The 26,963-nt window shown below is 43.4% G+C and overlaps 1 protein-coding gene across 2 annotated transcripts in view; it reads left to right on the forward strand.

Annotated features, from left to right (window-relative positions):
* Window positions 1-10,329: 10,329 nt before the first annotated feature.
* The window catches only part of RFTN2 (raftlin family member 2), a 203,782-nt gene continuing 187,148 nt past the window's right edge, over window positions 10,330-26,963 (forward strand). Inside the window, exon 1 of one of the 2 annotated variants that reach the window (XM_077275392.1) lies at window positions 10,330-10,798. In XM_077275392.1, the coding sequence (XP_077131507.1) occupies window positions 10,660-10,798 (139 nt within the window). In that variant the 5' untranslated portion in view covers window positions 10,330-10,659. The remainder of the gene's footprint in view (window positions 10,799-26,963) is intronic. The other variant, XM_077275393.1, reaches the window with a different exon arrangement.

Consider the following 26,963-nt stretch of genomic DNA (forward strand, 5'->3'; position numbering starts at 1 on the left):
GGACTGCCTGATACGGTGATGTTCCCTCATATTTAGTCTTTTGGCTTATTTCTCTGACATTGGTCTGCCCTTTTTCCTTCCACTGTGATGGTTTGAGTTGGCGAGTTTATCTTATACGCTCCCTATATCACTTTAACCCTAGAATGCGTGACCATAGAAATCTACACTATTACTTACCTGGGGCCTTTGAGGCCTGTTTTCAAATAACATGGAATAACTCAAAAAAATTTTTTTTTCAAAGTTATTTGAAAGTAAGCATGCATTCCCACTAGCTCTGGGGTCCGCCTGGACGGGATTTCGTAATGGATCTGACCTCCTGGTGACCCCGGCTAAGGCTGGTAGAACGCGTACCTGGGGCCTCGCAGGCCTGTCAGGTTACTTTTTTATTATTTTCTGTAAAACTACTTTAGTTACAATTTTGAAACTCTAGGTATTCCTCAGCTATATAGTTGTTAGTAATTTCCAGTTGTTCGTATATTTTTATGTTATAGGCATTTCGTATAGCAACGCTTTTTTTGTGACTACCCCATATTCACATACCTGGGGCCTTTTAGGCCTGTGTGCAAATAACATGGAATAACTCAAATAAAAATACTTTTCAAAGTTTATTTTAAATTTGCAAAGTAAGGATGCATTCCCACTAGCGCTGGGGTCCACCAGGAGGGGATCCGTAATGGATCTGACCTCCTGGTGACCTCAGCTAAGGCTGGTGGAATCCCGGCATTCCATCAGCCTTAGGGCTGTCCCACACGTCCAGATAATTCCGGTACCGGAAAAAATCGGTACCGGAGTTATCCGTGTCCGTGTGCCTGGGAACTCACGGAGGCCATACGTGCGGCACACGTGTGCCGCCCGTATGGCGAGTGGGTACCACACGGAGCGTGTGGTACCCACTCTGCATCATGCTGAAGCCGCGATTCATATCCTCTCTGCAGTAGCGTTTGCTGCAGAGAAAATATGAATAATAGTGTTTAAAATAAAGATCTATGTGTCCGCCGCCCTCCCACCCCCTGTGCGCCCCCCCGCTGGTCAGAAAATACTTACCCGGGTCCCCCGTCAGCTGTCGCTCCTTCCTGGTCTGGCCGCGGCTTCTAGTGTATGCGGTCACGTGGGCCCGATCATTTACAGTCATGAATATGTGGCTCCACCTCCCATAGGGGCGGAGCCGACTATTCATGATTGTAAATGATCGGCCCCACGTGACCGCATACAGTAAGCCGCGGCCAGACCAGGAAGGAGCGACAGCCGACGGGGGACCCGGGTAAGTATTTTCTGACCAGCGGGGGGGCGCACAGGGGGTGGGAGGGCGGCGGACACATAGATCTTTATTTTAAACACTATTATTCATATTTTCTCTGCAGCAAACGCTACTGCAGAGAGGATATGAATCGCGGCTTCAGCACCATGTGGGGGGGACAGCGCTTACTGTAGCGCTGTCTCCTGCACGCACACGGACCCCAGACGGAGAATGTCCGTGTGAGGTCCGTGTTTTACACGGACCCATTGACTCTATTGGGTCCGTGTAATACGTGCGCTCCCACGAACACTGACATGTCTCCGTGTTTGGCACACGGAGACACGGTCCGCAAAAAATCAATGACATCTGAACAGATGCATTGATTTTTATGGGTCTACGTGTGTCAGTGTCTCCGGTACGTGAGGAAACTGTCACCTCACGTACCGGAGCCACTGACGTGTGAAACCGGCCTTAGCTGGAGTTACCAGGAGGTCAGATCCATTATGGATCCCATTCTGGTGAACCCCAGCGCTACTTGGAACATAGCCTAAGATGTGTATAATTCCCAAAAAAAATTATGTACATAAAACAACAAAAATGTAACTAAACGGGCACGCCCAATATATTCACTCAGTACAATTTTTTATGATGGATACATTTTTTCTTATAAAAAGTTTTTACATAAAGTCTGTAGCAAACTTGGTGCAGGAATATTTATTTTCCACTTTACATATTCCCCCGACAATTCTTGCATATTATTTTTTCTTCAGAATGTTCCCTGCATACATTTTGTCCGCAAGTAGAACAGAAACGCTCCGATTTTCTTTCTTTCTTTGCTGGACAAATATAGCAGTGCTTTCTTTTTTTTTCTTTTTGCTCTGGCTGTTCCTGAAAGCATATTCCACATCGGATCATTGCCTCTGTAATTTGCCTTGATAAGCATTTTGTGCTGCTTCTCTCTAGCATAGTAGGCATCAAAAGTTCATAACAAAGTTCTGTCAAAAATATACATCTATTGTCCTTCCTGTTGGCAAGGAATTCTGGATTAGTTTGACAATAAACAATATAGCTATTGAGGGATGACACATCAAGGATATTGGAAAAAAGGGCAACAGGCCAACGTTTAGTCTGCCTTTTACACGAATATTCAGTAATCATTTCGTCCATCTTGTCGACACCTCCTTTTGTCTTATTATAATGAAGTATAATTTCAGGTTTTTGTTTCCTGTCATTGGTGTCAATACTTTCATCGTGATGCATTGTGCTCAGTAATATCACAGATTTTTCTTTCTTGGCTTTATAGGACACCATTGTTGCCTCATTGCAGAAACCGAATACACTCTCGTAGATTGGTCGCTGTGCATTGTGCTTCATTATTGGTGGAATTTCGCGGCGGTTTGGTCTCATTGTACCAACAAGTGTTAGTTGTTTCTGAAGCAAAAAATTGGCCAGTTCTAAATTAGTAAAATAATTATCCATAGTGATATTTTTTCCAGAATGGAAAATTGGTAAAGCTAGTGTTTTCACTATGTTGGAACATAGATCTTTCTGGACTGGAGCGTCAGCTTCTTTTCCACAGTAAATCATGCCATTCATCCCATAATAAGTTGCTGAATCGCACATCCAGAAAATTTTTATGCCATATTTAGCTGGCTTACTGGGCATATATTGGATAAATTTGCAACGTCCCCTAAAGGCAAGAAGTTGTTCGTCCACTGTCACATATTCGCTAGAATTGTAAAGTTTGTAACAGTTCTTGATAAAAAGATTCCATATATAGCTAATAGGCGCTAATTTATCGGTTGCCAACCTCACAGGCCGAGTTCTCTTTTCATCAAAACGAATGCATCTCCGAATAGCCTCAAATCTATCTACGGACATAGTGGCTTTGTAATGTGGATCTGCAAATGGGTTCAGAAATAACTCTCTGATTGGCACATCATATGATTTAGTCGACCCTGCCAGAAGAGTAAGGCCAATATAGGCATATAGTTCCTCTTTAGTTAAATTTTTCCAAGTTTTTTTTTTTTCCGAAGCAATACATTTACCTTCCACATTCGTACACAAAACTACCTCATCTGCAATATCATCTGAAACAAATTTACTGAAAACATCTTTTTTGGACATGAATTGGGAAATTCCGACAGCTCCTTGAGGAATTCTAATAAAGTTATGTGATGGGGTGCGTGCATGAGCCACAGCAGTACTGTTCCAAAAAACATTTGTTTTAGATGTTCTACTTGCACATTCTGCTGGATCCATTACTTCTTCATCATCTGAGGAATCGCTGGACGATGAAGTTGATACATTAGCTGGTGGAATATACTCTTCATCCGACAAAGAAATGTCACTGTCTTCATCACTATTGAAAATAATCGCCTCAATTTCTTGGACAGTCAATCCCTTTGATGTAGACTGTGCCATTGTAATCTTAGATGTGAGTAAACTAAAATGAAAAGTAAAAAAATAAAGATTACAATCAGGCTTGTGCACTATACACGGTGTGTGCTAAGACTTTGTTAGTGTTTGTGTGCTTAGGGTAAAGTACAGCCCCCCTACTCTTACCTTCAACAGATCACTTTCTTGTAAGTGCAGTAGAAGCCTCTGGTTTTGGACCTCAGAAAGGTTCTTTGTTACAGACCAAAGAAAGCTGACTTCTTCCTCCAAAGTCTCTCCAGCAACTAGGATTTAGGACTAAAGGACCTGTACTGACATCATAATCACGTTACTTTGTGAGGGGAAACTCCCTTCCAGGATCACATTACCATGTCAGGCAGAATCCACACTCTTCCCAGCAACAGCCATCGACCAATAGTCATAAAGACTGAGTCATAAGTTCTTCCCCAACAACAGTACAGACAAAAAGACTGAGGAGTACATGTAAACCAAAGCAGGCCTCAAAGGCCCCAGGTACGTGAATCTGGGGTAGTCACAAAAAAAGCGTTGCTATACGAGATGCCTATAACATAAAAATATATGAACAACTGGATATTACTAACAACTATATACCTGAGGATTACCTTGAGTTTCAAAATTCTAACTAATGTAGTTTTACAGATAATAGAAAACAAGTAACCTGACAGGCCTGCGAGGCCCCAGGTACGCGTTCTAGGGTTAACAGGCTCGTCCCTCTGTGATACTGGTAGCGTTGCCTTTTATAGGGACTATTTTTGGCATTTAAACTCCCAAATCCTTTTTTTCTTTTTCTTTTTTTTTTTTGAGGGGATTTACACTTATCTCCTCTTGCTGCAATTTAGTAGGCTTATTGAGGCCCCCTTGCTAGCATTAGCCTTTTCATTTATATAGGGGCACTCCTGCACTATATGGTACTCTGGGGACGCCCAGAGTTTACCTGCTACCTTGCTCTGTGCACATAAGCCATTGTGCAGAAAAGTCACCGTTTGTGCATATGTGTTGTGCTATTTATGCTACATCTTTGTATCTTACATTTACGAAAGTACCAGCAGTGTGTTGGTGGCGTGACTCACCATATATTATTGTATCTTTAGCTGGGACATCTGGATTAAAGGGAAAGGTCTTTAAAGTGGAAGTGTTCGTGACGCCACCTGTAGTAATCGGTCAGGGTGACCGACGCTGCTTTATGGGGTTCGCTGGGGTGATATTATGGCAGCTAGATGGTATACCTTCCCACAGGTGAAGTGTATCCCCAGGGCTTCCCAGGGTGTAGATGGTGGATGGTGAGAAGTGCAGAGAAGAACGAGGACACAAGGTTGCAGTCTCTTAACCTTTACTGAAGGCTTCAGCATCCACAGTCCAGAGCACCAGACCACAGGGTAGGCAGAGTTCGGCCGGTTTGGAGGCAAGTCCAGAGTCCCCTTGTCCAGGTGGAAATCAGTAGCCTTCCTCTAGCGCCGTGGTGTTGTAGTCCCTTACTGCTAAGCTTCTCATAAGGTCCTCACAGATGTTGTAGATGTTATGTCACTCTCTCTCTCTGTCCCCCGGATAGGACAGGACAAACCCGTATGACCGGTAGCTTGAGGCGGTTTATAGGAACTCTATCATGCCCCAGCCTCTAAGGGGTGCCACCTTGCCTCCTGGGTGTAGGGTGGACAGGTAATGTGAAATTAGCTGTCCTGCCGGTCTCTGGAGCAAGGCATAAAGGGTCGTTGCTCCCTCGGTGTTCCGGCTACCGGGGTCCTGCGCCTCAGAAGGAGGCAGCCTGTGTAGGGCTGATCAGTTCTTGGTATCCAATCCTTTGCTACGACTTCGTTCACCCTCTCTGCAATACAGTTCTCCTTCTGTGTCTCTTTCTAGGAAGCTGCAGCTCTCAGGGAATGCACAGCTCCGTGTCCTTCTTCCTCGATCTCTGACAGGATCCCACCCCTGTCAGGGACCAACTACCTGAGCACAGCTCAGCCAGCAACTAACTAACTTTTTCCTACAGGTAATCAGTTTTACCAATGTGAGGAGTGACCTAATAAATAGGAGCAGAGCTCCCACTGGTGGCCTGGAGTGTGAAATGTGCTGCATGTTTGTGATAACTGGATGCAGTTGTCCTTCTTTGCCTCCAAACGTAACATCACTCTCCCCTAGAGGAAAATGACATTACTGCAACGACCAGGACCCTGGGGCGCTTCACTCTTAAGATCCTCAAATTCTTCCATAGGTCTTTGCTCAAGAAATATGTGGAACCTCTTGAACCCCACCTCTACCGTTGCCCCAATAAAGGTTGATGGAAACCAAGAGTTTCAGATATCTAGGATAGTAGATTCTCACCTCCAACGTCGTTCCCTACAAAACTTGGTGCACTGAAAGGGTTATGGCCCAGAGGAAAGGATATGGGTCTCGGCATCAGAGGTGAATGCCCCGAGACTGGTTTGTTCATTTCACACCTCTTGTCCCGAGAAGCCTGGTCCTGAGTGTCGGAGAAGGGGGGTACTGTCACAGGTGTATAAGAGGCTGCAGACGTTGACACTGCATCTGGCTGCAGAAGATCTCTGCGGTTGGCTTTGCAGACGCCTTCCTAATCCTTCTGACACTTGGACCCAGTGGCAACCTCCTTTCGGCTATAATTGACACACCTGGACTGGGTGCTTATAGACTTCCTTTTTTGCTTCTGGGAATCACCGGTGATATTTCCATTTTCCCCTATTGAGGCTTGGAGCTATAGCAGTCGGCTATCTTCCTCTTTGGGGCTGTTGGAGGATGTCTGTGTTACTTCACTGAGTCTACTCAACTCAAGATAAGTGTTCCCTTTGTTTGTCTATCCCAGATGTCTTTAGTTTTAGTAGGGATTGACTACCCTGTCCTTCCCTAAACAGGGCTTATTGCCATAGTCAGGCAGGGATTAGGTTCCTGCTGAGTGAAAGGTGCAGAACCTATATAGGGACGTTTAGGGCAGACAGAGTAATTTTAGATCTGGCTAGGGGTCTCAACTCCCCCCTTCCATAGTGTTGGGCTCCCTTCTCCTCATCCCTTCGTGTTGCACTTAGTCTTCCCACACTGTGTGTGACACATACATAATGTCATCCCAGATACTAGTGAATAAAGTGCATAGTATCAATTAGTGCAGGGAAATTGGTCCAGACTATGCAGTATAGCTATCCAGTATTTGACATAACACACGCATGCACAGTATGACAATCACACAGCCAAGGAAAGGGATTACAATCTCTGGCAATAATGTGTGGTAATAACAATGATATATACAGTGGAAAACATCGACATAGCTATAGTATCACAAAATATTAGTGGTAATATTGTGAAAAGCAGTCAATATAGACTGTACAATGTGGCTGTCAAACATGTAGCAATATTGACAAATATGCAGCTTAGTCAATAACCCAGCTAAGGCATAAGTCTGAATGGCAATGCATTAGTAAAAAGAAGAGTAAAACAGGTTGAATATACTCATAAGCTATAGCCCTCTGTACAGGGCAAAGTCACCCAAGAAAGGCCATGGAACAGGATATCCCAGACACCCTACGCGTATCACTTTAAATACAGCTTCATCAGGAAAAGTCACCCTCAGAACTTGTCTGATTGCCACGTGAAGTCAGGAAGTAATTTTTCCCTTTATTAGTATCTACGTCATGGGGCTTTTGCCCTGCTCTGGATAAAATTCCTCCAAGCTGATGTGCAGGATAAATCTACAATTACCTGAAAGGTATAGATGCAGTTATTGCTACACAAAGGGGTCACACCAGATACTGAAAGCAAAGGTTCACATACTTTTACCACTCACATACCTATGGATTATTTTCCTCAATAAAAACTGACAGCCTAAATTTTTTTGATTTATGTGATTGTGTCATGCACAATGTGGGAAGACTAAATGCAACTTGAAGGGATGAGGGTAAGGAAGCCCAGACATTAGGGAAGCGGTGAGTGCAGACCCCTAAGCAGATCTGATAACACCCTACCTGCCTTACCGTCCCTAAATTGGTTCCCCACCAATCGCCGAGCAGGGACGTATGCTGTTGTGAATTCTGCTTTTGGGTTCCCTCCGGTGGTGGTAGGTGGTAATGCAGTTGTCCCTGGGTTTCAGTCCTGGTCAGGTGTTTCTGCTGATTGCAGTTCTGACTGGGGTATTTAGGTGTGCAGGATTCATTAGTCCTTGCCAGTTGTCAATTGTTGTTGGGAGGTGTTGGACCTCTGCCTGGTTCCTCCTGCCTTTCTGCCAAATCAGCAAAGATAAGTGTCGGTTTTTTTTTTCTGTGGCACACATGCTGTGTGCTTCATGATTCAGTGCTATTCTTTTGTGTTTTCTTGTCCAGCTTAGATTGTGTCAGTATTTTCTCAGTCTTGTTGGATTCTCTGGGGTTGCAGATATTCATTCCACGTCTTTAGTTAGATTGTGGAATTTTTTGTATTATCTGCTGTGGATATTTTTTGAAGGGTTTTAATACTGACCGCCTAGTATTCTGTCCTATCCTTTCCTATTTAGCTAGAGTGGCCTCTTTTGCTAAATCTTGTTTTCTGCCTGCGTGTGCCTTTTCTTCTCCTACTCACAGTCAATATTCGTGGGGGCTGCCTATCCTTTGGGGTTCTGCTCTGAGGCAAGGTAGTATTCCTATTTCCATCTATAGGGGTATTTAGTCCTCCGGCTGTGTCGAGGTGTCTAGGGTTTGTTCGGCACACCCCATGGCTACTTCTAGTTGCGGTGTTAGTTCAGGATCTGCGGTCAGTATAGTTTCCACCTACTCCAGAGAAAGTTTCATGCGGCTCCAAGGTCACCGGATCATAACAGTATGCCCTGTTATGACCTGGTGACCTTGGAGCCGCATGAGACTTTCTCAGGAGTAGGTGGAACCTGTACTGACCGCAAACCCTAAACTGTCACCGCAACTAGAAGTAGCCGTGGGGTGTACCTAACACATCCTAGACACCTCGACACAGCCGCAGGACTAAATACCCCTATAGATGGGAAATGGGAATTCTATCTTGCCTCAGAGCAGAACCCCAAAGGATAGGCAGCCCCCCACAAATATTGACTGTGAGTATTAGAGGAAAGACACACGCAGGCAGAAATCAGGATTTAGCAAAAGAGGCCCCGCTAGCTAAATAGGAAAGGATAGGACAGAATACTAAGCGGTCAGTATTAAAACCCTAAAAATATCCACAGCAGATAATACAAAAATTCCACCATCTAACTAAAGACATGGAATGTATATCTGCATCTCCTGAGAATCCAACTTGACTGAAATATCCAAACACAGTCTAAGCTGGACAAGAAAAAACATTGAATAGTACTGAATTGTAAAGCACACAGCATGTGTGCTGCAGAAACAAAACCAGACACTTATCTTAGCTGATTTGGCAGCAGGGCAGGAGGAACCAGACAGAGATGCAAAACCTCCAAGAACAATGGACAACTGGCAAGGGCTAATGAATCCTGCACACCTAAATATCCCAGTCAGAGCTGCAATCAGCAGGGACACCTGCCCAGGATTGCAACCCAGGGACAACTGCATTACTACCAACAACCACCGGAGGGAACCCAAGAGCAGAATTCACAACAATGCCCTGCATATCCCTAGAGCTAGGCTCTGACTAGGGAATTGTAGGGGATGAGAAATAGTCAGTTCGCACTGTAAACTAAAGACAAAAAGGTAGACATACAAGGGGAATGAACTCAGCTTGAGCAGACTCAGAAACGTAACAACAAGCATCCTCAAACAGCTCCAGAGAGGAAGTTAGCCGACTGCTATAGCTCCAAGCCTTCACAGGGGAAAAATGTGAATATCACCGGTGACACTCTGCAGCAGACTGGGGATTTATAACTACCCAAGTCCAGGTGTGTAAACTAGAGCCAGAAGGAGGTTGCCGCTGGGTCCAAGAGACAGAAGGGTTAAGAAAGCGTCTGTAATGCCAAACGCAGAGACCTTCTGCAGCCAGATGCAGGGCGATAGTCTGTTGCATCTGACACACCCGTGACAGAATGATTTGGTTCTTTTTATCTAATTTCACAGTATGCTTGAAAATCTGATGTAGCTTTAGTTAAAGTTATGCAGAAATATAGACAATTCTGATAAGTTCTCAAACTTTAAAGCACCACTGTATTTTTTTTTTTTTTTAACATAGTGTGAATTCTTTTTATTTTGAAGTTGGATCTTTTTCTGACAAGATTCTGAAGTACATATAAGTTATCATTTAATACATGTTTTCAATATGTAATACTGAATTATTGCAATATCCACCAACCTCTCGTGTCTCCCTTTTTCCTCATAGTTTGTAAGCTTGAAAGCAGGGCCCTCACTCCTCTTGGTATCTGTTTTGAACTGTGACTTTTGTTATGCTGTAATGTCTATTGTCTGTACAAGTCCCCTCTATAATTTGTAAAGCGCTGCGGAATATGTTGGCGCTATATAAATAAAATTATTATTATTTAATTATTATTATATGTTACATTTGCTTTTTAATACTTTTGTAGCATTTTTCTCCAGACAAAAATAATGTGAAATAATAAATTAGATCATATTTCCAGAATGATTTTATATAATTGAATGTTTGAATCATAATTAACTTGCTTAATATTTTAGGTAAAGAGGTTTTCGCAGGCGTAAAGTTGAAGAACTGAAGAGAAAGTCTTCTCCCTTATATGTCAGCTCTTAATTGCCTTTCCAAATACCAGCCAAAAGGGGAGGACACATGGAAGGACAAAGAGCTATTGGTGTCTGCTGCAAAGAAAAAGGCTAGGGGGCTGGCTGTAATTTGACGTGGCATGAAAAGTCGTCTCTAAACTCTTTGAATGTCTGTGTAGCTGAACCCAAGAGCTCTCCCACAGAGTCTGCATGGGAAATAAGGCAAAGCCATGCTTCTGAAAATGAGCAGAGAAGATTGTCAGAATCTGCTGCATTCAATGATGAAATATGAGTAGATATATATATTTCAGAGTTTTCTTTCATAGTGCCCAGCTTTAGTTTTTTGTTTGCCAGAGTTTGCTGAGAGCAAGTTTTGCCATGGGGTGTGGACTTAGGAAGCTAGAGGATTCCGATGACAGCAGTCCTGGAAAAATCTTCTCAACATTAAAACGGCCACAAGTAGAAACAAAAAATGACTTGGCGTATGAGTATGTCTTACTGGACTTCTCCTTGGAAGGTAAGTTACATTACATTATAAATCGCACTTATTTCTAGTTCTCTGTTTCGATCTTGTACACTTTTAGATAAAACGAATAAAATTATAATTATGATTTTAAAACATATAATCGCATCTAGAAAGGTTTCTATATATTGTCCAACAAAACATCAAGTGTGTTAGTAGTTCTCTTTATTACCCTTGATTTACAATCAGATTTACTATAACTTCTGCTACTACACAGCGCTATATAGAAGCCTTGTTTCCTATGACTGTGCGTTCCATTACTTTTGATTTCACAGTGGTAAGTCCTCTATTTAGCATTTTCTCAGATTATTAGATCTTTCTCTATAGAAAGGGAAAAGTAAATATACAATTTGGAAAGTTAAGAAAGCATTCTGAAAAAATGTGTGAGGATTTATGTATTCGTGTGTAAAACGGGGAAAAAAAGAACAAACATTTTTCCCTCTCTTTCCGCTTCTTTTCTGTGCAGACATTCTAGCACTAGCATGCTTTGTAAGAGGCCCCTCGTCTCTAGGATGCCCAGGCCGGTGAAAATCCCAGAGCAGAAAGTTGAAAACACAAATAAACAAGTCCAGATGGCCGCCCTCTGGGAACATAGAACCCTCTGTTCTATGTATATTCACAGACCTTTTATGTTGCCTTGGGAAAAAAAAAAATCTTTTTGAACTGCAAAAGACAGTATCATCTTTGGATGAGATGGAAATATTAAGAAACAATATTTGGGGTTTTAATAAATGTTGTAAGACTCTTTATATGTACTTGTCATAAAAGAGTATTGTATTATCAACAGATGTCCCATATCACTATATCAAATAAAATGGGTATTAAAGTGTTTAGTTACGTGAAGCACAATCTATGACTGTGATGTTAATGACATTTTGAGAGCTAATAATAAGATATATTTGAATAACTTAGCTTGTAATTTAATGTGCCAGACTAATGTCCCTATCCTTTGGATTTTTTCCCGATGGTAAGCTCATTGTAGGAGCTTAGACAGGAGCGCAATAATAGTGGGTGCAGGGGCTGTAGTCGCACCCAGGTCCTGGAGACCATGGGGCCCAAAACATCCCTTTGACACATACCAGAAGTACTATTAAAGACCCAAGATAGTTGGGGGGCTCTTTTAGATATTTAGCATCAGGGCCCAAAAGCTTTACGTTATGCCACTGTTTCGAGGTGTTGTCTTAGGTCTGTCCATTGCCCTACTAGGACATATAGAAGTCATATTATTGCTTTGGTGGACTTTACCCATCTATGTTTAACATCTGAATTGCAGCCTTGAAATACTTCATTTACTCGGATTACAAAGACCTCTGGGAAATGTAACAGCTTCTCAAGATCAGCTGTCTGCCAGTGGTATCAAGAGCCAAGAGGAAAGGGGTTTTCTTTGTAGAGACAATCTCTTTAATCTGGTAACATTTCTCTAGCTCTTTATTCCTACTGGATTACTTTGTGGGATTAATATACAACAGAAGCTACTACATTACTGATCAGTTCTGTCCAAGAAGTTTCTTCAGCCACCTAACTAAGCTACACAATCCCCCCCATTAGGATGTAGTAACTTCCTAAGACTTGGACAATGCTGCACATCCGTCCAGTGTTATTCCTTCCTGTGACTTTATGGAAAGACACGCAAAGATACAATGCCATTAGGATTAGAGTCATCCTGTATTTATATATTGCGAGCCTTTTCTAAACCACTGGACAATCCTGGAAACAATTGACTTAAAGTTACATCCAATGAAACAGATGTCCATTCATTCCTGAGAAACAGAAGTAATAGAAGTACATGTGAATTGAGTGGTGCCGTTCCATAAATCACCTTCTGCCAAGCTAATGCCTCCAGCAAAATTCAGAGCTCATTTGGAGCTAATGTTTAAAACTAGCAGTGTGCCATCATCACAAGCCACTGATCAACACTACTCATTTTTCTGTAATGGCTGCAATCACAAGGAGTAACAAGCTGCATTTGGACATTTTTCCCACTAGAAGTTCCATAAGTTCATGAGACAGAACCAACAGCGCCCACCTGTGTCTGTATAGAAGCCTTAGGCCGGGGTCAGAACTAACGTATAAAAATGCGGTCCGTTTTTTACGGCCGAGATATGCAGAAAAGTTCCTGAACAGTGATCCGTATTAAATACAAGGATGTGATTTTTTTCTCCAAAAAGTATCCCGTGTGTTATCCGTATGGCATCCGTACGGCGAGATTTTCTGTCCGGCTTGCAAAACGGATATATAATGGATCCGTGGGCTCAAATATTCGTGAAAACATATATACAGTCTATATATATATATACTATATATATATATATATGTGTGTATGTATATATATATATATATATATATATATATATATATATATATATATATATATATATATATATATCAGTGAGACACATATATACAGTATGTATATATTTATATTTAATACAGAGCTAGATAGCATAAAAGCCGGTAATTCAATTGCCGACTTTTGCTAACTCCTTATCAAACCTGACAGGATATGAGACATGGTTTACATACAGAAAACCATTTCATATCCATTATATTTTTACATATTCCTCACTAGAAATGTTAGTAGTTTGTGTGTGCAAAATGTTGGAGCTCTAGGTGTTAAAATAAAGGGTTAAATCACAAAAAAAACCTGTTGTGGGCTCCCGCGCAATTTTCTCCGCCAGAGTGGGAAAGCCAGTGACTGAGGGCAGATATTAATAGCCTAGAGAGGGACCATGGTTATTGGCCCCTCCCTGGCTAAAAACATCTGCCCCCAGCCACCCCAGAAAAGGCACATCTGTAAGATGCGCCTATTCTGGCACTTAGCCACTCTCTTCCCACTCCCGAGTAGCGGTGGGATATGGGGTAATAAGGGGTTAATGTCACCTTGCTAATGTAAGGTGACATTAAGCCTGGTTAATAATGGAGAGATGTCAATAAGACACCTATCCATTATTAATCCAATAGTAGTAAAGGGTTAAAAATACAAAAACATTATGAATAAAGTATTTTCATGAAATAAATAAACACATGGGGTTTTAATATCTTTATTGTATGCTCAATCCACCTGAAGACCCTCATTCTTCTGAAAAAAAAGGAAAGTAAAAAAGCAACAATATTCCATACCTGTCCGCCTTACAGTCATGTCCCAGGCTGTAAATCCTTCTGAAGGGGTTAAATAGATTTACAACTAGGAGCCTGCTAATGCAGCCGCTTCGGGCTGTAAAAGACAGGGGAATGAATAGAATGCAGGGAAGCTTCGGTGACTAGTGGTGCCGTCACCGAAGCTGCGCCCCCTGGTGGCATAAACTCATTTGAACTGTAGCGTGGGAATTTTTCTGAATATTTTCTCACACTACAGTTCAAATGAGTTTATGCCACCAGGGGGCGCAACTTCGGTGACGGCACCATTAGTCACCGAAGCTTCCCTGCATTCCATTCATTCCCCTGTCTTTTACAGCCCTCAGTGGCTGCATTAGTAGGCTCCTGGTTGTGACTGTATTTAACCCCTTCAGATGGATTTACAGCGTGGGACATGACTGTACGGCGGACAGGTATGGAATATTGTTGCTTTTTTATTTTCCTTTTTTTCATAAGAACGAGGGTCTTCAGGTGGGTTGAGCGTACAGTAAAGATATTAACCCCTTAACGACCGCCGATACGCCTTTTAACGGCGGCCGCTACGGGTACTTAAACCACAGCGCCGTTAATTAACGGCGCTGTGGAAAAAGTGAATAGCGCCCCCCAGAGTCGGATTTTCTCTGGGGTCTCGGTTGCTGAGGGTAGCCGAGACCCCAGAGAACATGATTCGGGGGGTTTTTACCGAGTTGCGATCGCCGGTAATTAACCGTTTACCGGCGGTCGCAACAAAAAAAAAAAAAACGCGATTTGCCGTTTAATTTCTCTGTCCTCCGATGTGATCGCAGTCCTCCGATGTGATCGCACATCGGAGGACAGAGAAACGTGGTCCCCGATGGCCCCCAATAGCCCCCCGATACTTACCTACCTCCCCCGGTGCTCCTTGTGGCTCCCGATGGGCGCCGCCATCTTTTTTCTGGGAAAAAATGGCGGGCGCACGCGCAGTACGCCCGCCGCCCGGCACCCGGAAGATCTTTGGGGTCTCGGCTGCCGGGGGTAGCCGAGACCCCAAAGAACATGATCGGGGTCGGTTTGCACCGACCCCTGCTTTGCGATCGCCGGTAATTAATTGCGACGGATTGCCACATGTCGCATCCGTCGTGCGACGGATGCGTCGTGCTTTGGCGGACCGTCGACACAAAAAAAACTACATGTAACTTTTTTGTGCGACGTGTCCGCCATTTCCGACCGTGCATGCGTGGCCGGAACTCCGCCCCCGCCTCCCCGCACCTCACAATGGGGCAGCGGATGCGTTGAAAAAACAGCATCCGCTGCACCCGTTGTGCGGCGCTTACAACGCTAGCGTCGGTACGTCGGCCCGACACACTGCGATGGGCCGAGTACGACGCTAGTGTGAAAGTAGCCTTAGGCTTCTTTCACACTTGCGTCGGTACGAGGCGGTCGCAATGCGTCGGCCTGACGTACCGACGCACGTTGTGAAAATTGTGCACAACGTGGGCAGCGGATGCAGTTTTTCAATGCATCCGCTGCCCAGTCTATGTCCTGGGGAGGAGGGGGCAGAGTTACGGCCACGCATGCGCGGAAATGGCGGACGCGACGTACAAAAAAAAGGTTACATTGAACTTTTTTGTGACGACGGGGGCTAAAGTTATGGTTAGGGTTGGGGCTAAAGTTAGGGTTGGGGCTAAAGTTAGGGTTAGAGTTGGGATTAGGGTTAGGGTTTGGATTAGGGTTGGGATTAGTGTTACGTTTGGGATTAGGGTTGGGATTAGGGTTAGGGTTGGGATTAGGGTTAGGGGTGTGTTGGATTTAGGTTTTTGATTAGGGTTATGGTTAGGGTTGAGATTAGGGCTGTTTTGGGATTAGGGTTGTGATTATCGTTAGGGTTGTGATTAGGATTATGGATCGGGTTGAGATTAGGGTTAGGGGTGTGTTGGAGTTAGGGTTGGAGTTATAATTTTGGGGTTTCCACTGTTTAGGTACATCAGGGGGTCTCCAAACACGACAGCCAATTTTGCGCTAAAAAAGTCAAATGGTACTCCCTCCCTTCTGAGCTCTGCCGTGCGCCCAAACAGTGGTTTACCCCCACATATGGGGCATCAGCGTACTTGGGATAAAATGGACAACAACCTTTGGGGTCCAATTTCTCCTGTTACCCTTGTGAAAATAAAAACTTGGGGGCTAAAAATCTTTTTTGTTGGAAAAAAAAATATTTTTTTATTTTCACTACTCTGCATTATAAACTTCTGTGAAGCACTTGAGCTTTCAAAGTTCTCACCACATATCTAGATAAGTTCCTTAGGGGGTCTAGTTTCCAAAATTTGGTCACTTGTGGGGGTTTCTACTGTTTAGGTACATCAGGGGCTCTGCAAACGCAACATAACACCCACAGACAATTCTATCAAAGTCTGAATTCCAAAATGGCGCTCCTTCTCTTCCGAGCTCTGCCGTGTGCCAAAACAGTGGTTTACCCCCACATATGGGGTACCAGAATACTCAGGACAAATTGGAGAACAAATATTGGCATCCAATTTCTCTTGTTACCTTTGTGAAAATAAAAATTTGGAGGCTAAAAAAATCTTTTTTGTGGGAAAAAAAATATTTTTTATTTTCACTACTCTGCATTATAAACTTCTGTGAAGCACTTGGGCATTCAAAGTTCTCACCACATATCTAGATAAGTTCCTTGGGGGGTCTATTTTCCAAAATGGGGTCACTTGTTGGGGGTTTCTACTGTTTAGGTACATTAGGGGTCTGCAAACGCAACATAATGCCCGCAGACAATTCTATCAAAGTCTGCATTCCAAAATGGCGCTCTTTCCCTTCCGAGCTCTGCCGTGCGCCCAAACAGTGGTTTACCCCCACATATGGGGTACCAGCATACTCAGGACAAATTGGACAACAACTTTTGGGGTCCAATTTCTCTTGTTACCCTTGTGAAAATAAAAACTTGGGGGCTAAAAAATCTTTATTGTTAAAAAATATATATTTTTTATTTTCACGACTCTGCATTATAAACTTCTGTGATGCACTTGGGCATTCAAAGTTCTCACTACACATCTAGATAAGTTCCATGGGGGGTCTAGTTTCCAAAATGGGGTCACTTTTGGGGGGGTTCTACTGTTTAGGCACATCAGGGGCTCTCCAAACGCGACATGGCGTCCGATCTCAATTCCAGTCAATTTTGCATTGAAAAGTCAAATGGCGCTCCTTTGCTTCCGAGCTCAGCCATGCGCCCAAACAGTGGTTTACCCCCACATATGGGGTGTCGGCGTACTCAAGACAAATTGTACAACAACTTCTGGAGTCCATTTTCTCCTGTTACCCTTGGTAAAATAAAAATTTGGAGGCAAAAAGATCATTTTTGTAGAAAAAATGCGATTTTTTTATTTTCACGGCTCTACGTTATAAACTTCTGTGAAGCACCTGGGGGTTTAAAGTGCTCACCACACATCTAGATAAGTTCCTTAAGGGGTCTAGTTTCCAAAATGGTGTCATATGTGGGGGGTCTCTACTGTTTAGGCACATCAGCGGCTCTCCAAACGTGACATGGCGTCTGATCTCAATTCCAGCCAATTCTACATTGAAAAAGTAAAACAACACTCCTTCTCTTCCAAGCTCTGCAGTGCGCCCAAACAGTGGTTTACCCCCATATATGGGGTATCGACGTACTCAGGAGAAATTGCACAACAACTTTTGTGGTCTAATTTCTCCTGTTACCCTTGTGAAAATAAAAATTTGGGGGCAAAAAGATCATTTTTGTAGAAAAAATGAGATTTTTTATTTTCACGGCTCTACGTTATAAACTTCTGTGAAGCACTTGGGGGTTCAAAGTGCTCACCACACATCTAGATAAGTTCCTTAAGGGGTCTAGTTTCCAAAATGGTATCACTTGTGGGGGGTTTCCACTGTTTAGGCACATCAGGGACTCTCCAAACGCGACATGGCATCCGATCTCAATTCCAGCCAATTCTGCATTGAAAAAGTCAAACGGTGCTCCTTCACTTCCAACCTCTGCGGTGCGCCCAAACAGTGGTTTACCTCCACATATGGGGTATCGACGTACTCAGGAGAAATTGCACAACAACTTTTGTGGTCTAATTTCTCCTGTTACCCTTGTGAAAATAAGAATTTGTGGGTGAAAAAATCATTTTTGTGAAAACAAATGCGATTTTTTATTTTCACGGCTCTACGTTATAAACTTCTGTGAAGCACTTGGGGGTTCAAAGTGCTCACCACACATCTAGATAAGTTCCTTGGGGGGTCTAGTTTCCAAAATGGTGTCACTTGTGGGGGGTTTCCACTGTTTAGGCACATTAGGGGCTCTCCAAACGCGACATTCCGTCCGATCTCAATTCCAGCCAATTCTGCATTGAAACAGTCAAACGGTGCTCCTTCACTTCCAAGCTCTGCAGTGCGCCCAAACAGTGGTTTACCTCCACATATGGGGTATCGGTGTACTCAGAAAAAATTGCACAACAAAATTTGTGGTTAAATTTCTGTTTTTACACTTGTGAAAATTAAAAAAAATGGTTCTGAAGTAAAATGTTTGCAAAAAAAAGTTAAATGTTCATTGTTTTAGTTCCTGTGAAGTACGTAAAGGGTTAATAAACTTCTTGAATGTGGTTTTGAGCAGCTTGAGGGGTGCAGTTTTTAGAATGGTGTCACACTTGGTTATTTTCTATCATATAGACCCCTCAAAATCACTTCAAAGGTGATGTGGTCCCTAAAAAAAACATGGTGTTGTAAAAATGAGAAATTGCTGGTCAACTTTTAACCCTTATAACTCCCTAACAAAAAAAAAAATTGTTTCCAAAATTGTGCTGATGTAAATTAGACATGTGAAAAATGTTATTTATTAACTATTTTTTGTGACATATCTCTCTGATTTAAGGGCATAAAAATACAAAGTTTGAAAATTGCAAAATTTTAAAAATTTTCGCCATATTTCCATTTTTTTCATAAATAATTGCAAGTAATATCAAAGAAATGTTACCACTAACTTGAATTACAACATGTCACAAAAAAACATTCTCAGAATCAGCGGGATCCGATAAAGCGTTCCAGAGTTATAACCTCTTAAAGTGACACTGGTCAGAATTGTAAAAATTGGCTCGGTCATTAAGTACCAAATTGGCTCTGTCACTAAGGGGTTAAAACCCCATGTGTTTATTTATTTCATTAAAATACTTTATTCATAATGTGTGTGTGTATTTTTAACCCTTTACTACTATTGGATTAAAAATGGATAGGTGTCTTATTGACATCTCTCCATTATTAACCAGGCTTAATGTCACCTTACATTAGTAAGGTGACATTAACCCCTTATTACCACATATCCCACCGCTACTCGGGAGTGGGAAGAGAGTGGCTAAGTGCCAGAATAGGCGCATCTTACAGATGTGCCTTTTCTGGGGTGGTTGGGGGCAGATGTTTTTAGCCGGGAGGGCCAATAACCATGGTCCCTCTCTAGGCTATTAATATCTGCCCTCAGTCGCTGGCTTTCCCACTCTGGCGGAGAAAATTGCGCGGGAGCCCACGCCATTTTTTTCCGTGATTTAACCCTTTATTTTAACACCTACAGCTCCAAAATTTTGCACACACAAACTACTAACATTATTAGTGAGGAATATGTAAAATATAATGGATATGAAATGGTTTACTGTATGTAAACCATGTCTCATATCCTTGGTAAGGAGATAGCAAAAGCCGGCAATTGAATTACCGGCTTCTATGCTATCTAGCTCTGGTGTCAATGACATGTGTGTATATGTATATATATATATATATATATATATATATATATATATATATATATATATATATATATATATATATATATATATATATACCTATTCTATGTGTAGACATTTATTCTATCTATTCTATTCTAACCTGTCAGTGTGATTTTACTGTACACCGCACTGAATTACCAGCTTTTCTATACAACAGCGGTCTGTATTTCTCGCAAGTCACACGCATGGTCCATGTGTAATCCGTATATTTTTTGCCCCATAGACTTTCATTGGCGTATTTTTGGAGGAATACGCTGACAATCGCAGCATGCTGCGATTTTCTCAGCCCGTAAAATACGGCTGAGAAATATACGGCTGATGGAAGGTGCCCCGTAGAGAAACATTGGTCCGTGTGCAATGCGTTGTTTTTGCGCCTCTCACTGGTCCGTATTTCTCCCTAGTGTGACGCCGGCCTTAGTCTTCCAGTATCCCATAAGTCCTCCAGTAAGTAAGCTTCTAGAAAAGGTGTAACAAATATGGCAAAATAAAGTGTAAAGACTCAATCCAATGAAAATTTTAGTTTTTTTGGGCCTCCCAAAGTCGTTTCACTGACTTGTTTCCTATTTCTGTTTTACGCTATTTATCCTGATAGTTAAACAATACATACTACATAATATTTTTCATCATCCAGAATAACAGCACACTAAGGATGTCCGACAAAGGACTCTAAGGGATCCATGTTATTCTATAGCCAGTAGGACGCAGACAAAGGTGTCCTTTCAGTCTCTGTCTGGACAATATACCACAACATTCTGCAAAAAAATGCAGACTATACTATTTCATCTAAAAAACTCCAGTACACATTAAAGAGCTTTACTAGTTTCACCTTTCTGCATGCAATCAGTATGCCTGTGTTACAAATAAATTTATCCAGAACTCCCCCTCCCCAGGTCCAGCTGCGCCTCTCATGTAGATGGCGCAAGCTGCTGAGCCCTATGATTGGTTGCAGCGCTGTTGTTGCAGCATAACCGCTACTAGAACTATAGCAGAGATACAGCGCTGGACCAGAGGAGTGGGAGTACGTGTACGTTGTTTCTTATCGTTACTCATATTGAGATTGGAAATCTTATTATCATGGATCATGTTATATAAAAATTGACTGTCATTTTCTAGTCTGCCAAGAACAAATGTTCTGTGAACAAAACCTTGACATGTGAACTAAGCCATTACATTAATTTTTCATAACCAGTCAGAATAATAATGTCCAGTGAAACAGGCTGAATATACTGTACATGAGCAGAATGCAGCCTCTCAGCCTCCAGAAAAATGGGGCTGTCACAGGGACAATTGATCCCTTTGACAGAAACTCCTATTAAAATAGCACATACCAATGGCTGGTGATGGAATATCATCCCTATGACAGCTACATTATTCTAGATATCATATAAATAAAACGTATGGTGAATACACAGTATATACCGGTAACTGAAGAAGATTTATCAATTCTATCACTAGTGAAAAATGTACTTTAACGTGGTTTCACGGCTTCGGAAGGCCCCTGTCCCCTGGCATGGTTTGTTTAAAAAAAAAGCATTCTGTGGTTTATTGGGTCCAATGCTGAGTCTGCACCGCTGCTCCTGGTGTCTGTAATTGTCTGCAGTGCTGATGTGATGTCGACAGTGCTGCAGACAATCAGTGAGCAGAGCATCTCGTGCCGTCTACTTGGGCAGAGCCGCCGAGCTCACTTATTAGCTGCAGTGCTGTCGACATGACATCAGTGATGCAGACAAAGACAGACACAAGGAGCAGTGTCAGAGATCCAAAGCTGGACCTGGGTATGGTGACTAAAGCGCACTTTGTTTGCTTGTTTTTTGTTTCTTTTTTTAAACCAAATGCCCCTCAGGAAAGGCGTTTTCTTTCTACATAGAAATAGGACAACTTGGATGTATAGCTTAATACTAAAATGCATCAAATTGCGTAAGATATCCCTAAAGAAAACATATGACAGATAGACATCTTCTTTCCTAATAGTTTTCCTGCATCTACCCTCCCCCATCACTCATATACTGAAAAGAAAGCAGATAAAGGTGATCACATTGATCTACATAAGAGCCTAGAGACAAATTGTGATCATGTCTAGCTTGTATGTTGCTAAGTAGTCATTCAATGCTTTTTAGGCGCTTTCCAGAAATCATTTTTTTTATATTCTAGGAGCAACTCCTTTTTTAGCTAGCATTTTCTTTAAAACAAGATAAAGTTAATATCTATATGTATAATTGTCTAAGGTCCACTTCCGTCTGTTTGTCTGTCTGTAATGGAAATCCCGCGTCGCTGATTGGTCGCGGCCGGCTGGGCCCGACCAATCAGTGACAGGCACAGTCCGGCCGCGAATTGGCCCCTCTCTACTCCCCTCCAGTCAGTGCCCCCTCCATACTCCCCTCCAGTCAGCACCCACATAGCGTTTTAGCAGTCCGTTAAACGGACTGCGTTACACCGCGGCATAACGCGGTGTAACGCAGTCCGTTAATGCTGCTATTAACCCTATAAGTGTGACCAACTTTTTACTATTGATGCTGCCTATGCAGCATCAATAGTAAAAAAATATATTAATGTTAAAAATAATAATAATAAAAAATATTTATATTCTCACCTTCCGGCTTCCGCGGCAGCCTTTCCCGCTCCTCACGACGCTTTGGTCCCAAGAATGCATTGCGGCAACGACCCGTAATGACGTAGCGGTCTCACGAGACCGCTACATCATCACGGGTTATTGCCGCAAGGCATTACTGGGAACGGAGCATCGCGAAGAGCATCGCTAAAGGCCTGGGCTGGATCCGAGGGCCGCCGGAAGGTGAGCACATAACTATTTTTTTTTTTTATTCTTTTTTTTAACAGGAATATGTGTTATGACCCCAATGGCGAGGGTCTCAGAGAAACAAGTAAGTCTGCGACGTACAAAAATCCAGCTCATAGGGCAGTGGTAACTGGGTTGACCATATATCTACTCCTAACGCCAACACTAGCAGTAGCCGGGGAACATGCCTACGTTGGTCGCTAGATGTCTCGCGCCAGTCGGAGGACTAACTACCCCTAGAAGAGGAAAACAAAGACCTCTCTTGCCTCCAGAGAATAGACCCCAAAAGTAGGATAGTAGCCCCCCACAAATAATAACGGTGAGGTAAGAGGAAATGACAAACACAGAGATGAACTAGATTTAGCAAAGAGAGGCCCACTTTACTAATAGCAGAATGTAGTAAGATAACTTATATGGTCAACAAAAACCCTATCAAAATCCACGCTGGAGATTCAAGAACCCCCGAACCGTCTAACGGCCCGGGGGGAGAACACCAGCCACCCTAGAGCTTCCAGCAAGGTCAGGAAACAAATAATCTGCAAGCTGGACAAAAATGCAAACAAAAACAAATAGCAAAAAGCAAGAAAGCAGACTTAGCTTAATCAAGCAGGAACCAGGATCAGTAGGCAAGAGCACTACAGATTAGCTCTGATATCAACGTTGCCAGGCATTGAACTGAAGGTCCAGGGAGCTTATATAGCAACACCCCTGACCTAACGACCCAGGTGAGCATACAAGGGATGAATGACATACCCAGAGTCAAATCACTAGTAGCCACTAGAGGGAGCCAAAAGGTAAATTCACAACAGTACCCCCCCCTTAGTGAGGGGTCACCGAACCCTCACCAAGACCACCAGGGCGATCAGGATGAGCGGCGTGAAAGGCACGAACTAAATCGGCCGCATGCACATCAGAGGCGACCACCCAGGAATTATCCTCCTGACCATAGCCCTTCCACTTGACCAGGTACTGAAGCCTCCGCCTGGAGAGACGAGAATCTAAGATCTTCTCCACCACGTACTCCAACTCGCCCTCAACCAACACCGGAGCAGGAGGCTCAGCAGAAGGAACCACAGGCACAACGTACCGCCGCAACAAGGACCTATGAAATACGTTGTGGATGGCAAACGACACCGGAAGATCCAAGCGAAAGGATACAGGATTAATGATTTCCAATATCTTGTAAGGACCAATGAAGCGAGGCTTAAATTTGGGAGAGGAGACCTTCATAGGAACAAATCGAGAAGACAGCCATACCAAATCCCCAACGCGAAGTCGGGGACCCACACCGCGGCGGCGGTTGGCAAAACGCTGAGCCTTCTCCTGTGACAACTTCAAGTTGTCCACCACATGCCCCCAGATCCGCTGCAACCTATCCACCACGGAATCCACCCCAGGACAGTCAGAAGGCTCCACATGTCCCGAGGAAAAACGAGGATGGAAACCAGAGTTGCAGAAAAATGGCGAAACCAAGGTGGCGGAACTAGCCCGATTATTAAGGGCAAATTCAGCCAACGGCAAGAAGGTCACCCAATCATCCTGATCAGAAGAGACAAAACACCTCAAATAAGCCTCCAGAGTCTGATTAGTTCGCTCCGTTTGTCCGTTAGTCTGGGGATGGAAAGCGGATGAAAACGACAACTCAATGCCCATCCTACCACAAAAGGATCGCCAGAACCTGGAAACAAACTGGGATCCTCTGTCCGACACAATATTCTCAGGAATGCCGTGCAAATGAACCACGTTCTGGAAGAACACAGGAACCAGATCAGAAGAAGAGGGCAGCTTAGGCAAAGGAACCAAATGGACCATCTTGGAGAAACGATCACATATCACCCAGATGACAGACATGCCCTGAGACACCGGAAGATCAGAAATGAAATCCATAGAGATGTGTGTCCAAGGTCTCTTCGGGACAGGCAAGGGCAAGAGCAACTCGCTGGCATGAGAGCAGCAAGGCTTAGCTCGAGCACAAGTACCACAGGACTGTACAAATAACCGCACATCCCTTGACAAGGAAGGCCACCAAAAGGACCTGGCCACCAGATCTCTGGTGCCAAAAATTCCCGGGTGCCCTGCCAACACCGAGGAATGAACCTCGGAAATGACTCTGCTGGTCCATCTAGCAGGCACAAACAATCTGTCAGGTGGACAAGAGTCAGGCCTACCAGCCTGAAATCTCTGCAACACACGTCGCAGATCTGGAGAAATAGCAGACACGATAACTCCTTCCTTAAGAATACCCACAGGTTCAGCGACTCCAGGAGCATCAGGCACAAAGCTCCTAGACAGAGCGTCGGCCTTCACATTCTTAGACCCTGGCAAATACGAGACCACATAGTCAAAACGGGAGAAAAACAATGACCAGCGGGCCTGTCTAGGATTCAGGCGTTTAGCAGACTCGAGATACATCAGATTCTTGTGATCAGTCAAGACCACCACACGATGCTTAGCACCCTCGAGCCAATGACGCCACTCCTCAAATGCCCACTTCATGGCCAACAACTCCCGATTGCCCACATCATAATTTCGCTCTGCCGGCGAAAACTTCCTAGAGAAAAAGGCACAAGGTCTCATAGTAGAACAACCAGGGCCTCTCTGTGACAAAACGGCCCCTGCCCCAATCTCCGAAGCATCCACTTCAACCTGAAAGGGAAGTGAGACATCAGGCTGGCACAAAACAGGCGCTGAAGTAAACCGGCGCTTCAACTCCTGGAAAGCCTCCACGGCAGCAGGAGCCCAGTTAGCTACATCAGAGCCTTTCTTGGTCATATCCGTCAGCGGTTTAACAACACTAGAGAAATTTGCGATAAAACGACGGTAGAAGTTAGCAAAACCCAAGAACTTCTGAAGACTCTTAACTGACGAGGGTTGAGTCCAATCATGAATAGCTCGGACCTTGACTGGATCCATCTCCACAGCAGAAGGGGAAAAAATGAACCCCAAAAAGGGAACCTTCTGTACACCAAAGAGACACTTTGAGCCTTTTACAAACAAAGAATTTTCACGCAGAATCTCAAAAACCATCCTGACCTGCTCCACATGCGAGTCCCAATCATCAGAAAAAACCAGAATATCATCCAGATAAACAATCAAAAATTTATCCAGATACTTCCGGAAAATGTCATCCATGAAGGACTGAAAAACTGAAGGTGCATTAGAGAGACCGAATGGCATCACTGTTGTGAATTTGGATTCTGGGCTCCCCCGGTGGCTACTGGTGGAATTGAACTTGTGACATCATCTTCCCTGTTCACCTGTTCTGATTAGATCTGGGTGTCGCTATATAACCTGGCTTCTCTGTTAGATGCTTGCCGGTCAACAATGTTATCAGAAGCCTCTCTGTGCTTGTTCCTGCTCCCAGACATCTACTAGATAAGTTGGACATTCGTCCATGTTTTGTTTTTGTATTTTTGTTCCAGTTCACAGCTGCAGTTTCGTTACTGTGTCTGGAAAGCTCTTGTTGATCAGGAATTGCCACTCTGGTATTATGAGTTAATGCCAGAGTCCTAAAGTAATTTCTGGATGTGTTTTGTTAGGGTTTTCTACTGACCATGAAAGTATGCTTTCTGTCTTCTGCTATCTAGAAAGCGGACCTCAAATTTGCTAAAACTATTTTCCTGCTGCGTTTGTTGTTTCATCTCATATCACCGCCAATATATGTGGGGGGCTTCTGTCTCCTTTTGGGCATTTCTCTAGAGGTGAGTCAGGTCTTATATTTCCCTCTGCTAGCATTATTTAGTTCTCCGGCCGGCGCTGGGCATATAGGGATAAAAAGTAGGACATGCTACCTGGCTACTTCTAGATGATGCGGTAGGTTTAGTTCATGGTCAGTACAGTTACATCTTCCAAGAGCTTGTTCCTATAGAGGCTTATGCTAGTTCTCTGGCCATGGAGATCATGACACATCACCAAGTACTCAAAATGACCTTCGGGCGTATTGAATGCGGTTTTCCATTCATCGCCCTGCCTAATGCGCACAAGGTTGTACGCACCACGAAGGTCTATCTTGGTGAACCACTTGGCACCTTTAATCCGGGCAAACAAATCTGACAACAGCGGCAAAGGATACTGAAATTTGACAGTGATCTTATTTAAAAGCCGATAGTCAATACAAGGCCTCAAAGATCCGTCCTTTTTGGCCACAAAAAAGAATCCCGCACCAAGAGGGGAAGAAGAAGGACGGATATGCCCCTTCTCAAGAGACTCCTTGATATATGAACGCATCGCGGTATGTTCCGGTACCGACAGATTAAACAGTCTCCCCTTAGGAAACTTACTGCCAGGAATCAAATCTATTGCACAGTCACATTCCCTATGAGGAGGCAGTGCACTGGACTTAGACTCGCTGAAGACATCCTGATAATCAGACAAATACGCCGGAACTTCCGAAGGCGTAGAAGAAGCAATAGACAAGGGCAGGGAATCTCCATGAATTCCATGGCAGCCCCAACTTGACACTGACATAGCCTTCCAG

This window comes from Ranitomeya variabilis, chromosome 7 (genome assembly GCF_051348905.1).
Source record: "Ranitomeya variabilis isolate aRanVar5 chromosome 7, aRanVar5.hap1, whole genome shotgun sequence".
Taxonomy (NCBI): Eukaryota; Metazoa; Chordata; class Amphibia; order Anura; family Dendrobatidae; genus Ranitomeya; species Ranitomeya variabilis.